The sequence below is a fragment of the Dendropsophus ebraccatus genome, chromosome 15 (genome assembly GCF_027789765.1).
Source record: "Dendropsophus ebraccatus isolate aDenEbr1 chromosome 15, aDenEbr1.pat, whole genome shotgun sequence".
In the NCBI taxonomy this organism is placed as follows: Eukaryota; Metazoa; Chordata; class Amphibia; order Anura; family Hylidae; genus Dendropsophus; species Dendropsophus ebraccatus.
In genome coordinates this window covers 35,035,907-35,051,119 of record NC_091468.1, presented here as the reverse complement: position 1 = coordinate 35,051,119, position 15,213 = coordinate 35,035,907, and the positions used below count along the sequence as shown (strand labels likewise).

Genomic DNA, 15,213 nt, shown 5'->3' with positions numbered 1-15,213 from the left:
AGGGGTGGCCCCTGTAGTGAAACCACCAAAACCACCATATTAAGTGGCCCTATAAGTCAATGTAATGACAAGGGAAAAACCAAGGCCGGGTATCCATCCACATACAGCTGTTTTTGGGTGTTGCCCCTCATCAGTGTGGAGCAGGATTCTGCCTAGGTGGGAGCAATGCCTAGTAAAGCCATAAGAGAAACAGATCGCTGATCTCAGGGAGACCAGCCAAACAATAACATTGCTGGCTGCTAGTGAAAGTGCTCAATGCAGTGAAACCCTAGGTGCATTGCCCCCTGAGGGCTTTCACTAGCAGCCGGCAGTGTTATCGTTTGGCTGGTCTCCCTGAGATCAGCGATCTGTTTCTCATGTCTGAAAGATGTCCAACCTAGAGAGACACAGAGTAGTTAGTGAAAGTCCCTCCATAGCGGCTGGAGAAGAACAGAAGGGCTCTCTCCTCACATTGCACATCTCTGTATGTTTCTCACCTTTCTGTATGTTCTTCTGTCTTTGTTTCACCTGATTTCTCTTGTTTTTGTGTTGTGCCAGCCCTGGTGTAATACTGGATGGCTATGAGGTTTGTTAAGATGTGTTACTGAGGCTGTGAAGAGTATGTCTTTAACTCTATGTTGGATTTCTGAAATTGCCCATGTGTAGATCAAAACTGGATCCCTTTCTTGGGCTGTGTTCATATTTTCATCCATTTTTCTGATCCACTATAGGAGCAAAGTAAGGGGAATGGAAGTGCTGGATCCATTGCACAACACGCACCACCAGCACCCAGTGGCCCCCACTGGCTTTTAATGCGGTCTGTCATGTTTCGTCATGGCGTCTTCCATTTTGATGGGAAGAATATTTGTGCGATGCATTATTCTTTCTGTCATCAATGTAATTATGAACAAAGCCTTTAAGGGATGCTGCGGCAAAAACTTGTTTCTTTCAAATCAGCTGGTTTCATAAAATTATATAGACTTGCAGTTTACTTCTATTTAAAAAAAAAAAAAATCGCAAGTCTTCCTGTACTTATCAGCTGCTATATGCCCTGCAGGAAGTGGTGTATTTTTTCCAGACTGCTCTCTGCATGCCAGGAACTGTCCAGAGCAACAGAGGTTTCCTATTAGTATTTGCTACTGCTCCGGATAGTTCCTGACATGCACAGAGGTGCCCACAGAGAGCACTGTGTCAGACTTGAAAGGATACACCACTTCTTGCTGAACATACAGCAGCTGATAAGTACTGGAAGACTTAAGATTTTTAAGTAGAAGTAAATTACAACACTATATAACATTCCGAAACCAGCTGATTTGAAAGAAAAAGATTGTGGGAGTTCACCTTTAAGTGTCCCACTCAATTAGGAGAGGCAGAAATTGTATATTACCTGAATAATCTTCTGTCTTGACTACCTAGATCAGGGGTGGGGAACCTTCGGCCCTCCAGCTGTTGCAAAACTACAATTCCCATCATGCTTGGGCAGCCGAAGCCAAAGCTTCGGCTGCCCAGGCATGATAGGAATTGTAGTTTTGCAACAGCTGGAGGGCCGAAGGTTCCCCACCTCTGTCCTAGATCATAAGACTTCTTCCTTCTTCCCCCTATAGCCAATGTTCTTGGGGGGGGGGAGAGACAATTTTTTAGGCTAATCACATTTGTTTGCATCAGTAAATAGAACATTTACATGTCATTGCCCCAAGCAATTGAAGACCATTACCCATACACTTTTACTTTATGGTCATAAGATCGTATTATCAATAAATGTCAAAGACATGTCCTTGATGAGGGTGGTGATGTGTAGTGGTAGAGTGGTGCAGTAGGTAAGTGTTGTCTTGTTCGTATATGTAGTATTCCCATTGCGCAGCTTTCCTTGTAATTCTGCTATTTGTTCCTGTTGCAGTTCTGTGTCCCACCTAATGGAGGTCGTCGCTGGTGTATAAGAAGCATTTCCCTGGATCCTTTAGCAGCCCTCCTCCATCAGCAGACCTTGTAGCTGAATCTGCACTCATCAGCATCCCATTTCTATACGTCATTTGGTATTTTGAGCATGTTGATATAAGTAACCAGCTGTTCATGTTGTCTGTGATAGCCAAGTATTATGAGATCCCTATAGTAATGGTGCAGAATACAAGGAATCTCTGCCTCCCCGGTCAGGGCATGCTCTTCCTAAAATAGTCCCCTGTGCGACTTGAGATTAGAACAAATGTACAGTTTTAGCCTGTTTTTATGTGTTGAATTCTATTTTTACAGTAAATACATGCAAAAACAAAAAAGTCACTTTTAATGGGTTTTAAAGGTGGAAAGACGGACGTTTCTTATTGTCATGGTGATAGTCGGCTAACCTGATACAGCAATACCGTGTATGTAATCTTATTGTACAAAAGGGATCAAATGCTACTTGCACTGATACATGCACACCTATAGATTTTCTCTGACGTCCAGTTTGTACACTACAGCCAGTCTCCATACTATTTCAGGATACATTTAGAACTGTAGATATGTTGTGGTTTTTTGTCTTTTTGCAGTCTGATGGCCTTTATGTTGAAGCTCTGCCCATTGTTTTAACATTGGCTGTATAGTCAACAAATATAGCCCTCTTTGCTTTTTTTTCAACCATTTTGTTAATTAAGTAAAATGTTGCTATGGGTAGAAACAACCACCAAGTAAGGCCACATTTCTGTATGAATTACCTCCAACAGATTCACTCTTTAGAGGGGTACTCTGGCAAAAAAAATAATTTTTTCCAAATCTATTGGTTTCAGAAAGCTATATAGATTTGTAATTTACGTCTATTTAAAAATCTCAAGTTTTGTGTATGTCCTGCTGGAAGTGGTGTATTTTTTCCAGTCTGACACTGTGCTCTCTGCGGTTTTCTATGGGGATTTGCTACTGTGTTGGAAAGTTTCTTTCTCGGACAGAGGTGGCAGCAGAGAGCACTGTGTCAAACTGGAAAGAATACACCACTTCCTACAGGACATACAGCAGCTGATAAGTATGGGAAAACAAAATTATGAATTAATGTAACTTTCTAAAACCAGTTGATTTTAAAGAGGAAAAAATGCTGGAGTACCCTTCTAACCAACCAGATGCTTGTTTGCAGGGGAACATCCTAATAGCCCGAATAACCTGATTTACCTAGCATTTTTATTAGGTATTAATGTGTTGGTGAGGCAACCTACTTGCTTGATTCCATGTAACAATATTCAAGGTTTTACATTTGCTGGCTACATAATTGATGGTGAGACATTGAAGCGTCACTGTCGTTATAAAAATCTAAATCTGAATCCAGAAACATTTATCGTTGTGTTTCTGCCATTATTTTGGCTAATTTGGAGTTTTTGCGCATGTAAAATTTTGTGCACGATTTCTAAAGTTTTCTTTTGTGCTATTTTCGAGGAGTTTGCGACAGCTTCGACTCCTTTTAATTTTTTTTTTTTATATGGTCTGATGGGGCGTGGTTCTATGTTAGCTACTCCTACTTTGGCGTAATTTTTTTTTTTTATTAGCCAAGCCAATTTAGCCAAAAAAATTGCACAAGATTTAGCAAGGCCTGTGCGCCTAGTGATAAATTTTGCGCAGCACAGGAATAAAAATGCACAAGCACAAAAAAAAATTGTGCAGATGATAAATGTGTCCCTTAATGTACAAAGTATTACTATTTGATGGGCAGACTACAGCGGAGAACCCCCTTTTGTAGCAGGTCCATATAACCAGTGAATGTTTACTCCTGTATAGAAAAGTATGGTGGTGCAAGATGTTAGCACTCTCTTCCCACCTTAAAAAAAAAAAAAAAAAAAAAAATTATTATTTTTTTATTTTTAGTATGTGGTAATAGTGAAAGGCAGTGGGCACAGACTAGACCTGAGCTTCTGCCTGCATGCTGTATAATTGGTTGCATTACAAAAAAAAATCCCCACAAATGGAGCCACTCAAGTGTGTGTGTGTGTGTGTGTGTGTGTGTGCGCGCCCCCAGATGCGTCCCATTATAAGTGTTCCACCGCTCCCCACCAGCCATGTTTTACATGTTAGCAAAGAGATTTATATTTGCCTTCAATTTCCAGTGTTATATGTGTAGTCTGAGGCAGAATCTTGTGCGGCCATTCATCAGAATCACTTGATGAGATTCAGTTCTAACAATTGTTACTGATCTTTAATGTATGTATTGTCCATGACCAATCATGTAAAATGAAGAGGTTCTTCTCCTAAATGTAGTTAATGCGTAAGACCATAGTAGTTTAGGGACTGCCATGGTGTCTTTCCCTTCCCTGTACACGTTTATTATGGGCCTATGGGACATTACTGGGGGTATTCCTCAGATAGTTCTGTGTTTGATTACCGGTGGCTGAAGAAGTTGGATGCAGCCCTAGGGAGTCTGGGAAAACATAGATACAACCTATGGCCTATGCCTGTACCCATGTTTTCCAGAGCTGCATCCAACTTCTCCAGCCATTGCTATTGAAATGCCCAGTGATGGGACTCAAGTTGTGCTCATCTCTATTCTTCTCCAGTTTTCTCTAACCTGTGGCGCTCTAGCTTTCGCAAAATTATAACGCCAAGCATGTCCTAATGAGGTACATTGAACATAGCAGCTGGGGGGGCGAGGATTGGGAAACACGGTCCTAAGCAGTAGCGTTTTTAATCCGCTGCTTTGTTCTGCTCCTTTCATTGCACTTTTCCTGTAATGTTATCCCATTAGGATTTAGGCTGTATTGTGAGAGATGTCCTATTCTATTGTAGAATGTCCTATTCTATCTATTTAGTATTGGTCTCAACTAGAGATGAGTGAACCTGGAGCATGCTCGAGTCGATCTGAACCTGAACGTTCGGCATTTGATTAGCGGTGGCTGCTGAACTTGGATAAAGCCCTAAGGCTATGTGGAAATCATGGATATAGTCATTGGCTGTATCCATGTTTTCCAGACAACCTTAGAGCTTTAAGTTCAGCAGCCCCCGCTAATCAGATGCCGAACGTTTGGGTTCAGATCGACTCGAAACCGGTTAGCTCATCTCTAGTCTCAACCCAACTAATACTGTCTGTAAGTGGAACGCAATCTACACACTTCCTTTATGTGATTTCTAAATCGGGTGATAAACCTAAAAGTGGGAAAACCTATTACACTAATAGGATAGTCCAGATCTTGAATTTAGAAAAGCGCCATGAGCGTCAATCTCCTTGTGTTCTCTTGCTAATCTGTCATATTACAGGTTTACATCCGTAAGGCTGTGCTTCACTCACTTTGCTCTACTTAGTATTATAGACACGTTTCCTGCCCTGTCTCCATCTATTTAGCTGTCTAATAATACAGCTAACTTGGTGTCGTCATCTAGTAAAGCAAAGTGTGCTGCTAGTGTGACGGATGCCTGGCTAATGTATTAGAGTATAGAAGGGATTTGCAGACCGTGCCATTCCCTGATACACTACAGCCATCGCAGTACAGCCCATGATTTCTTGATGGGCTCCGAGGGGATTTGCCGCTCCTCCAGGACTATTCTTCTTAGGGTAAACTGGGGATTTCAGATACTGCAATTCTGTCACATTTAACTTGTTTATCCCCAAGCCGGAGATAAACTATAAAGCCTAACTCCCCTGAAACGCTTATCCATATGCCATATATCTGCACTATTCAGTTTGCCCTTTGTCTTCTGTAGTCATGTTTCCTTCTAGAATAACGCTCTTCCTTCCTATCTGTTGTATTACTACTGGTGACAGTATTACTACCAGTACTGGTAACGGTGTAGTCACCTATAGTGGAAGTCATTGACAACTAGGGAATGAGGTGGCAGGGCTTTAAAGGGAACCTGTTGTAGTGAAAATGGTTCCCTTTTACCAGGAACACAATTCTCTGCAATTTTTTTTATACTTATAATGGTTTCACCACTAGATTTGGCCTTTAAAGGTAACCCCTTACAGGGGCAGAGCACAGCCTAAAATGCCTCTGAAATGTTATGTGCCATTTACATCAATGTATGAGAGAAGATATCCGGGTTAAAAGAGTTAGTTATGCAGGATTAAGTACACATGGCTGCTTTCTTCTAGCGCCGCACCTCTCCTCAGTTTGGATGTGGTATTGCAGCATTGAAGTAAATAGGGTTGAGTTGTAGTACCACACACAACCTGAGGACAGGAGTGGTGCTGTTTTTCAAAGATGGCAACTACGATTTTCTAACCCTGGATAACACCTTTTAAACTTGTGGCTGCTGACCAGCATCACAGCATGCAGCGCCCCCATCTGGTTGGGTAGCTCTGTCTTTAACACATTTTAAGGGATATTTTATTACACAATTGTAGCCATTATACCTATCCATTACCCATATATTTAACTTATCAATAGCACTTATTAAAATCCAGAAATGGAATTTGGGTGGGGGGGGGGGGGGTGAAATAAGCAATATATAGTTTTGTAAAGGGAATAGTAATGTTCTAGTGATGTACATAAATGCATGTTTACATTAGGAATAATTCTGCTGTGAGAAGACACATTTCAAAAGGGGGCAGTGTTGCCAGATCAATGGGATACCCCTAATATAGGCTTTTACTGTGCTATAGTGAATAGTGTCCTGATACTGTGCATGGCTTATATGAGGTCATCATGGAACTGGCATGGTTTTGTTAGTACAAGGTTTGTCACATTTTTCCCTTACGGCTTAAAGGATATTAAAAACTTACATATAGGGCCTATACCAGGGATGGGGAACCTTCTGCCCTCCAGCTGTTGCAGAACCACAATTCCCGTTATGTCTTTCCAATTCTGAGGTAAAGCTTTGGCTGTCCAGGCATGATGGGAATTGTAGCTTTGCAACAGCTGGAGGACAGAAGGTTCCTCATCCCTGGCCTACACTAACTAACTATGATGTCCTACTCGAGATGCCTACCTGTAATTCAGTGAAATTCCCATCTTATTAAAGAGAGAGCATATCCTCACAATATGTTACTGCTTTATGGTCAGTGGGGATCTGACCTCTAGGACCCCTTGATCCTGGAGAATGAATGGCCCTCTGCAATGATTTAAATGTATACAGTCATGCCGCATTTCTGTGCACAGCCAGAAGATTGTTGGGGGTCCCAGAGGTCAGACAGCTACTGATATTAAGTGATGGCATATTGAAATACATCTTTTTAGGGCCTGTTCACACTGAGTAAAACAGGTGGAAATTCCAAGTGGAACCCCCGACGTGGACTCTGCTCGGAATCCCGCCTGCCTCAGTGTTTCAATGTAATGTGTTGCGCACCTCCACTCAAAGAATTGACATGTCAATTAGAAGGGAACCTTAATATATCATAGTGATTGAAATCTCTTCACATTCTGGGCCTAGGAGTCCAGTGGGCGGTCTCAGTTAATGATGAACACCTTTCCCATAACAATATACTGTATATCAGTCTACTCCTGCTGGCAGACCACACTGCTTGTTTGAGGTCTTAGGCTCCCTGCTGCTTGTGACATGTCTGAGTCTATGAATGTAGTTAAATGGCTGCAGCCACATGATGCGATGACATCTCCTTGGGCTCTTGTTCTCAGACACTAAGCACACCAGCACAAGGGGATTGTGTCAGTATAATCTATTGACCCTTATATTGCCATTATAGGGCATCACTGGTCACAGGTACCCCAGCTGGTACGCCATTTTCTGCCCACCGTTCACATCAGTAAACATATTTTTCAGATTTAACTGATCATAGAAAACCTTGTTCTTTTCCGAGTGTTATATCCATACAATGTGTGTGAAGAACAGGGATTTTGTATGCTGCTGCTGCCTGATTTTTAATTTATCATTTTGTAACCTGCATACATCGCTAATACTTTATCTTAATTCTGTGTATTTTTTTGGTGAGTTTTATTTTTCCTTCATGGAGCTCAAAGCAAAACCAAAATAAAATCAGAATAAATGTGCATCTGTCTCTTTTTTTTTTTTTTTTTTTTTTTTTTTTTTCTCTCACAATAAAATATTATGTACTATTGATGTATGACACCCTAAATATTAGTCCCAGTAACTTCTAGAGATGAGCGAATCTCGAGCAAGCTTGGGTTCGTTCGAGTCTGAATGCTCTGCATTTGTTTACCAGTAGGTGGGTGCAGCAGTAGGTTTTATCCATGTTTCCCAGGACTCCCTAGGGCTGCATCCAACTTCTTCAGCCACCGGTAATCAAATACAGAACCTTCAGGCGAACTCCTCTCTAGTAGCCATCAGGAATGCTTATGTACAGTGGTTTGCAATAAATTAGAATATCGACAAAAAAATTCTTTTTTTCAGTAATTCAATTCAAAAAGTGACCTTATATATTCTATAGAGTCATTACATACAGAGTGAAAATTTTCAAGCGTTTATTTCTGTTAACTATGACTATGGATTACAGCTAGAGATGAGCGAACCATGTTCGAGTCCATCCGAACCCGAACGTTCGGTATTTGATTAGCGGGGGCTGCTGAAGTTGGATAAAGCTCTAAGGTTGTCTGGAAAACATTGATACAGCCAATGACTATATCCATGTTTTCCACATAGCCTTAGGGCTTTATCCAAGTTCAGCAGCCACCGCTAATCAAATGCCGAAAGTTCGGGTTTGGATGGACTCGAGCATGCTCCAGGTTTGCTCATCTCTAATTACAGCCAAGAAAAACCCAAACGTCAGTATTTCCGAAAACTAGAATATTATATAAAACAAAAAAAGAAATGTTTTTAACACAAATGTCGACCAAATGAAAAGTCTGTACAGTAAATGCCCTCAATACTTGGTCGGGACACCTTTTGCATGAATGACGGCATCAATGCGGCAATTTGGCATGGAGGCGATCAGCTGATGGCACTGCAGAGGTGTTATTGAAGCCCAGGTTGCTTTGATGGCGACCTTCAGCTCGTCCGCATTGTTGGGTCTGGTGTCTTTCATCTTCCTCTTGACAATACCCCATAAATTCGTTATGGTGTTAAGGTCTGGATAGTTTGCTGGCCAATCAAGCCCAGTGATACTGTGGTTAGTGAACCAGGGATTGGGACTTTTGTGTGGAAAGGTGCCAAATCCTGCTGGAAGATGAATATTCCATCTCCAAAGATCTTTTCAGCACAGGGAAGTATAAAGTGCTCTGAAATTTCCTGGTAGACGGCAGCTTTGAATTTTTTGATGAAACACAGTGAACCTTCACCAGCAGATGGCATGGCTCCCCAAACCATCACTGATTGTGGAAACTTCACACTAGACCTCAAGCAGCTTGGATTGTGTGCCTCTCCACTCTTCCTCCAGACTCTGGGACCTTGATTTCCAAATGAAATGCAAAATTTACTTTCATCTGAAAGCAGTAGACCCTGGACCACTGATCAACAGTCCAGTTCTTCTTTTCCTTGGCCCAGATAAGATGCTTCTGGCGTTGTTTATTGGTCAGGAGTGGCTTGACACATACAGTAGGATGCAACACAAAGTCCTCTCTTTGTGAATCTTTCCCAAATTTTTTAATGGCATTTTCGTTACAATCCTGTTAAGACTGTGGCTCTCCTGGTTGCTTGTGCACCTTTTCTACCACACTTTTTTCCTTCCACTCAACTTTCCATTAATATGCTTTGATACAGCACTCTGAGAACAGCCAGCTTCTTAAGCAATGAACTTTTGTGGCTTACCCTCCTTGTGGAGTGTGTGAATGACTGCCTTCTGGACATCTGTCAAGTCAGCAGTCTTCCCCATGATTGTGTTGCATACTGAACCAGACTAAGGGACCTTTTATAACACTTAGGAAGCCACTGCAGGTATTTGGGTTAATTATTCTCATTTTCTGAAATACTGACTTTTGGGTTTTTCTTGGCTGTAATCCATAATCATCAACTTAAACAGAAATAAACGCTTGAAAAAGTTCACTCTGTATGTAATGACTCTATAGAATATATGAGTTCACTTTTTGAATTGAAATACTGCAAAAAATTTTTTTATATATTTATTTATTGGAAACCACTGTATGTGTGTACTATATAGTGTGGCACACTGTCTATTCCTTTCCACAATAGTGGAACCCGACTAAAAAAAGAAGAAAAATTTCTTACTACACGGCAACTTTATTCATAAAACACACATCACAGTGTCGCACCGAGATGTTGCACATCATGTCTTTGAATTGTGTTGTATTGTGAAATGTAACAATGTGACGTGAGCTTCAATTGCAGCTCAAGTGGGACTTTTCCTCCGTTTACCTAAGTGCACATTGCAAATGACTGCAATCAGTTTGTGACTTCTCTGGATGATTTTTTTAAGCCCAGTGTAACCCATGTCATGTAGCAGTAAAAAGTTGCCCAACTGTGATTTACTGCTACAAGTGGCCATATCATAGAGCGGTTGCTTGTAACCAAAAATTAATCAAAATTAATAAAATTGCAGCTATGACAAAGTTGTGCCACAGGACACCATGAAGCCTTATAGTAAACATTAGAAAAGACCTCTCTATATGACATGTCTATTAACATTCGTGTAAAGTTTTGATTAAACACATTCTTTAGTGAAAGGTCAGCACTTGTCTAACTCTTCCCTACCCCATGATGCCAGGTTCTCTGGGAAACCAGTCAGGTGTTGATAAGGACACCTCAGCTCTTAGGCTCTGCAATACATTCATCATGAAGAGAACAGCAAGGAACATGCTATATTTTGGCCTCTTCATCCTTCTACCTTGGAGTCTTGTAAATGGGAAACCAGGCACGCCAGTAAGGGCAGAATTTCCTAAAGATGCTTTTCACAACAAGACCATCATCACCGACCATCAGTAAGTTTGTTTGGGTCCACTTGGCCTCTCCATTTTTCTCACATTCTGTAAAGATGTATCTAGACTGCAGAGTACAGAGAGTAGAACCACGTCTGACCATAAGCCATCACATCGACTGGAAAAAGGGAGGTCCGTTTTATTCTGTGTCTATATGTGTTTTATGAATTGTTATTGGTCAGCTGTTCCTTCTATCATTTATTTCTATGTAACTGTTCAGTCATCTTGAAGAGGAGTTGAAGCATGAACTTGGAGAAGTAGACCTCGAGAAGGCTTCAGAAGATGAGCTTGAGTTCTATTACTTCACGTAAGTCTTATGTAATGTCCTACAAGAAAATGGATTGCACGTTCACTGTAAACAGTTCATCACAATGAATAACTGGGTATGGCATTGTCTTTATAGTAGCATAATGGTCCCGATGGCAGGATGCATACAACCACCTTATATATCATTTATGTAACTACTTTGTTCATCTTCATCTCTTTTTTTTCATCTTTTTATCTTTATTTGTGGTATTTGTAACCATAGGAATCTTTAGAAATGAAAACCTAGTAATGATCAGAAAATGATCTATCATATTCTTCCCCTTAGCGCCAGATAATGCTCATAGAAGGAACAGAAAGAAGATGGCTTCCTAAGTCTTTATAAATAAATTGCACTGATCACTTTAGCTTTGTTGCATAATATTTTACCTTTACTAGAGGCCTCTTTAATGTCAGCCCTTCCATACACAATCCTGTCTAATTTACACTTATCAAAGGAAAAGCTCTCTTGTCTCTGTAGGCTACAGTCTAAAGATATCTGTAGGAGACTCCTCCTATGCAACAATACAGCTTTTATGTTACTGTTATATGTCATGGCTGGGGCAGTAGCTCCATAAAATTCTACTAGTAAAATGTGTTCAATGTTTCATTTACACACTTAAAGGAGAAGTCCCATGTGTTACAAAAAAAAAAAAAGCAGATAATAACAAAGTAAACTTACCTATCCTCATGCCCTGTAGCGCCGCTCCCAGATTTCAATAACAGCTGGCGGCCTCCTGCAGCTCCTCCAGCTGCAACATCATGTACCCAGCTGAGCGATCCATGACATTGTAGCTTGAAGAGACTGGTACATGATGTACCCGGAAATCAGCCAAATGTTATTTCTGACGTCTATCAGCGGTGCAACGGAGACAGGGATGGGTAAGTATATATTGTTTTATTAAGTTTCCGCACCCCCTGCCTGTCTTGGGTTTTTGTTTTCGTGGGACTTCCCACTTAAAGCTATTTTCACACAATGTTGTTTTACTTATTGTTGTAATGGTTCCCTTTAAAGGGAAAAAGACGGCTGTCCAAAAATAACACATATAATGCTGTAAGCAGCTCCAAATAGAGCTGCTAAAGGGTTGTCTTACCTCACTTTGTGTGCCGCCCTCAAGGCTCTCTGCCTGTCAATTATCACTGCAGAGCATGCTGTTAGCAGTTTGGAACGTGAATTACAGCTGACAGATTCCCTTTTAAGTGTCGCTAGAGTCCTGTATGTAGTTCCTGTATGGTGCACACATTGTTTGTATATAAGTGACTTAGAGGCATGGCCCAGCTTCCAGCTTGACTGATGGTGAAGAAGGGATAGGAATGGGATGGGCAATGAGGAAGGGTTATGCCCAATGCACATGTTCTGTGAAGCTGCATAGTGGAATCACAGACCTCCTGGCATCATGTAGCATCATGATGCCATGAGTACCAAAGATTTTTTAATCTTCTCGTGAAGATTTAAACACTTTTGGTGCTCCTGCCATCATAATGCTACATGATGCCGGGAGGTCTGTGACTTCACAGCTTCACAGTCCACATGTTCCATGATTTACCAAACATGTGCATGAGGCCTTACAGCTTTTAGGAACTTGGGAGCGCCTTTTTAATTCTTTGCACGATTGCATGTGTATTTTTATAATGGCCCTTGCTTACATGTCCAGTGGAGACAAACTAGCAATACTTTTGGTACAGACCAGGAGGTCACAGTTCACTGAGCATGTGTGACCACCTTAACGGACTTCCTAAGGTGGACGTAACTAAAGGCAATGGCTTATCAAAACTAAGAAAGCATACGTTTAGCTTTCTAGGACATAAAATTTACTAAAGTGATGAATTATGTAAAATTAACATATTTAAATTATATCTCAATTGGAAAACTATTACTTCTCAGAAATGAAAAGTCAATGATCCATTAAAATGTTAAATTATTAGATTATTACTTGTATTCTGGTTTGTGAAATTACTAGCAGGTCTGTATATAGCTATATAAATAGTTTGGTCTACTGTAATTCTTGTCCAGGAAAGAGGAGTTAGAGCTGTAACCATCACTTATACATTGCAGCATGCATGACTTTGATCACAATAAACTCCTAGATGGGCTGGAAATATTGGCAGCATTACAGGAGTCTCTCGATGATCATATGGGAACAGTTTTCTCTCAGGAGGAAAAGATGAAGTATTATATAGGTAGGTGGTGAGTTTGGACTGATGACTTGTATTCTATTTGCTTATTCTGTTTGACTGGAACATGTAGAAATCTTTTCCGCTTAAGATTATTTAGCGTATTGTGCATTTATATCATGGGTTGTTCTCTATTGGCTTTGGATATTTTAGTAAATTTACAATTGAGCCTCGGATGTCAGAGTCGACAATAAATCCTGACTTACGGGGACACTTGATCTTGAATAAAAAGAGCCTTTTGGCCTATAAAAAATACATAAAAATACTGTAAGTGCCACCAGCTTCCACCAATAGGCAATGTCAATGTAGTCTGCAGCCTAACAGGGTCAGTCAGCCTGAGGAGCCATAAGGAGTGATTCTATGCGACATTGATTTGTAAACGCATAGATGTCTAAGCCTTCATGCAAAGGTCTAGTGGGAGGACCTGAGCAATTTCTTATATATTACGGTATATACTGTACCTGTAGGCTGCAGAGATCTGATCACATTTAGATCTGGCTTGCTGATTTTTGTGCAGGTTGTCTGAATAGTTAATTTTTTTTTCTTTTTAAAATGCTAAACAAAAAGTTGTGCAAGTAAAGTTCAAAGTGATCGGAAAAACTAGGTTGAGGCTCTGATAGGGAAGATCAAAGGAGAGTTGTCTGTTGCTACAGAGGCTCACTTGTCATTGCACATCTCTCTAGATTACAGCTGTGTAGAAGAACGTCTGCTCTGGTGTTCATACTTCATCTCATTTTAACAAAAAAAAAATCATACCTATTTCTATTTAGTTCAAACACCATTAGTATATATCATGCTTGTATTATTAGAACATTGCCCAAAGGTAGCAATACTTATAAGTTATGTAAGATAAGTTATGTAAGATAGATATGAAATATATAGCTATCTGTTTTTTGAACAGTGGCTCGGTTTCCACGCACAGCATGGTGCTCTGTCTATTACCGAGTACCGTCTGGGCGTGAAGCACTGGAGGGGGGGCCCGCCAGCCCCCAGTGTGCCGTTCTCCCCTTTGTGACATAGCTCTATTGTTTATAATAGGGCCCCATTACAGAGGGGAGGGAGTTTCGTCACATTGGGGGCTGGCCGGCCTGCCTCCAGTGTTTCATGTCGGGTTTGTGCTTGGGAATAGACCGCCTCTATGCCTGGGAACCAAGCCACGGTTCGAAGAAAAAAAAAAAGGAGTGTGGCATTGGCATCCCCAGCCTATTCATGTAAAATAAAGCGATGTACCTAGTGGTACATTTCCTTTAAAGTCAGTTGCAGATTTGTAGCCTGTGAATGTACCCATATTGCTTCTATGTATCTGCTGTAGGACCTAATTCTACTTTCCTGCACAGATATGACCGATGAGGTTCTGGAACAAGACGATCTGGATAAAGATGGGTTTTTATCATTCGTTGAATACATGCACTCTCAAAAACGTACGGCAAGCCCAACCACAATTCTGGATAAAACCGCAAAGGACAAAACAGGATCTCAGAAAAGCAGCTGAAAATATGAATAAAATTATTGATAGAGTTTACCATGTGGAGTGTTGGTGATTACAGAAGGATACAATATTTTCAAAATGTCTCTAGAATATTAACTGAGAGCTTTTTTTAGATCTTATGCTATATATACATATATAACATCTATCACCTGATCATATTAGTTGATATAAGCAGAAACCAATCTCACTTTTGAGAGTAGCGGTGGGAGCACTTTGTGGGTATGTTATACTCTCCCCTATGTCCTCTTACTACTTCCTGGTTGAGCAGTTGCTCAGTACTTCCCAGAATGCATTGCTTTCCCTCAGCTCTCTGGAAGAAATTGCATTAAACTATGGGAGAGAAAAGGCACAGTTTGCAGAAGAAAGAAGGCCAAACCCTCAGCATGCTGCCTTTTGGATAAACTACCACAGAACCAAAGTAACAGAAAAGAGAAATATGCCCCACAAAAAAAAGCCAAGTATGTATATGCCTTTCATAAAAGGCCATTGACTTACAGTTAACATCTGGCAGCGGACATTTTGCTCAAATAAATGCCATGGTAT

At 40.7% G+C, this 15,213-nt stretch overlaps 2 protein-coding genes across 2 annotated transcripts in view; both read left to right on the top strand.

Moving 5' to 3' along the window:
* The window catches only part of FEZ2 (fasciculation and elongation protein zeta 2), a 40,278-nt gene extending 36,563 nt beyond the window's left edge, over positions 1–3,715 (top strand). Inside the window, exon 8 of the mRNA XM_069954931.1 lies at positions 1,877–3,715. Within this exon, the coding sequence (XP_069811032.1) occupies positions 1,877–1,893 (17 nt within the window). The 3' untranslated portion in view covers positions 1,894–3,715. The remainder of the gene's footprint in view (positions 1–1,876) is intronic.
* A 6,199-nt stretch (positions 3,716–9,914) lies between these two features.
* LOC138774238 (multiple coagulation factor deficiency protein 2 homolog) lies at positions 9,915–14,703 on the top strand. The gene is made up of 4 exons (XM_069954938.1): positions 9,915–10,706; positions 10,924–11,010; positions 13,063–13,187; positions 14,519–14,703. The coding sequence occupies exons 1-4, from the start codon at positions 10,483–10,485 to the stop codon at positions 14,671–14,673; spliced, it is 591 nt and encodes a 196-aa protein (XP_069811039.1). The 5' UTR covers positions 9,915–10,482; the 3' UTR covers positions 14,674–14,703.
* The last annotated feature ends 510 nt before the right edge of the window (positions 14,704–15,213 follow it).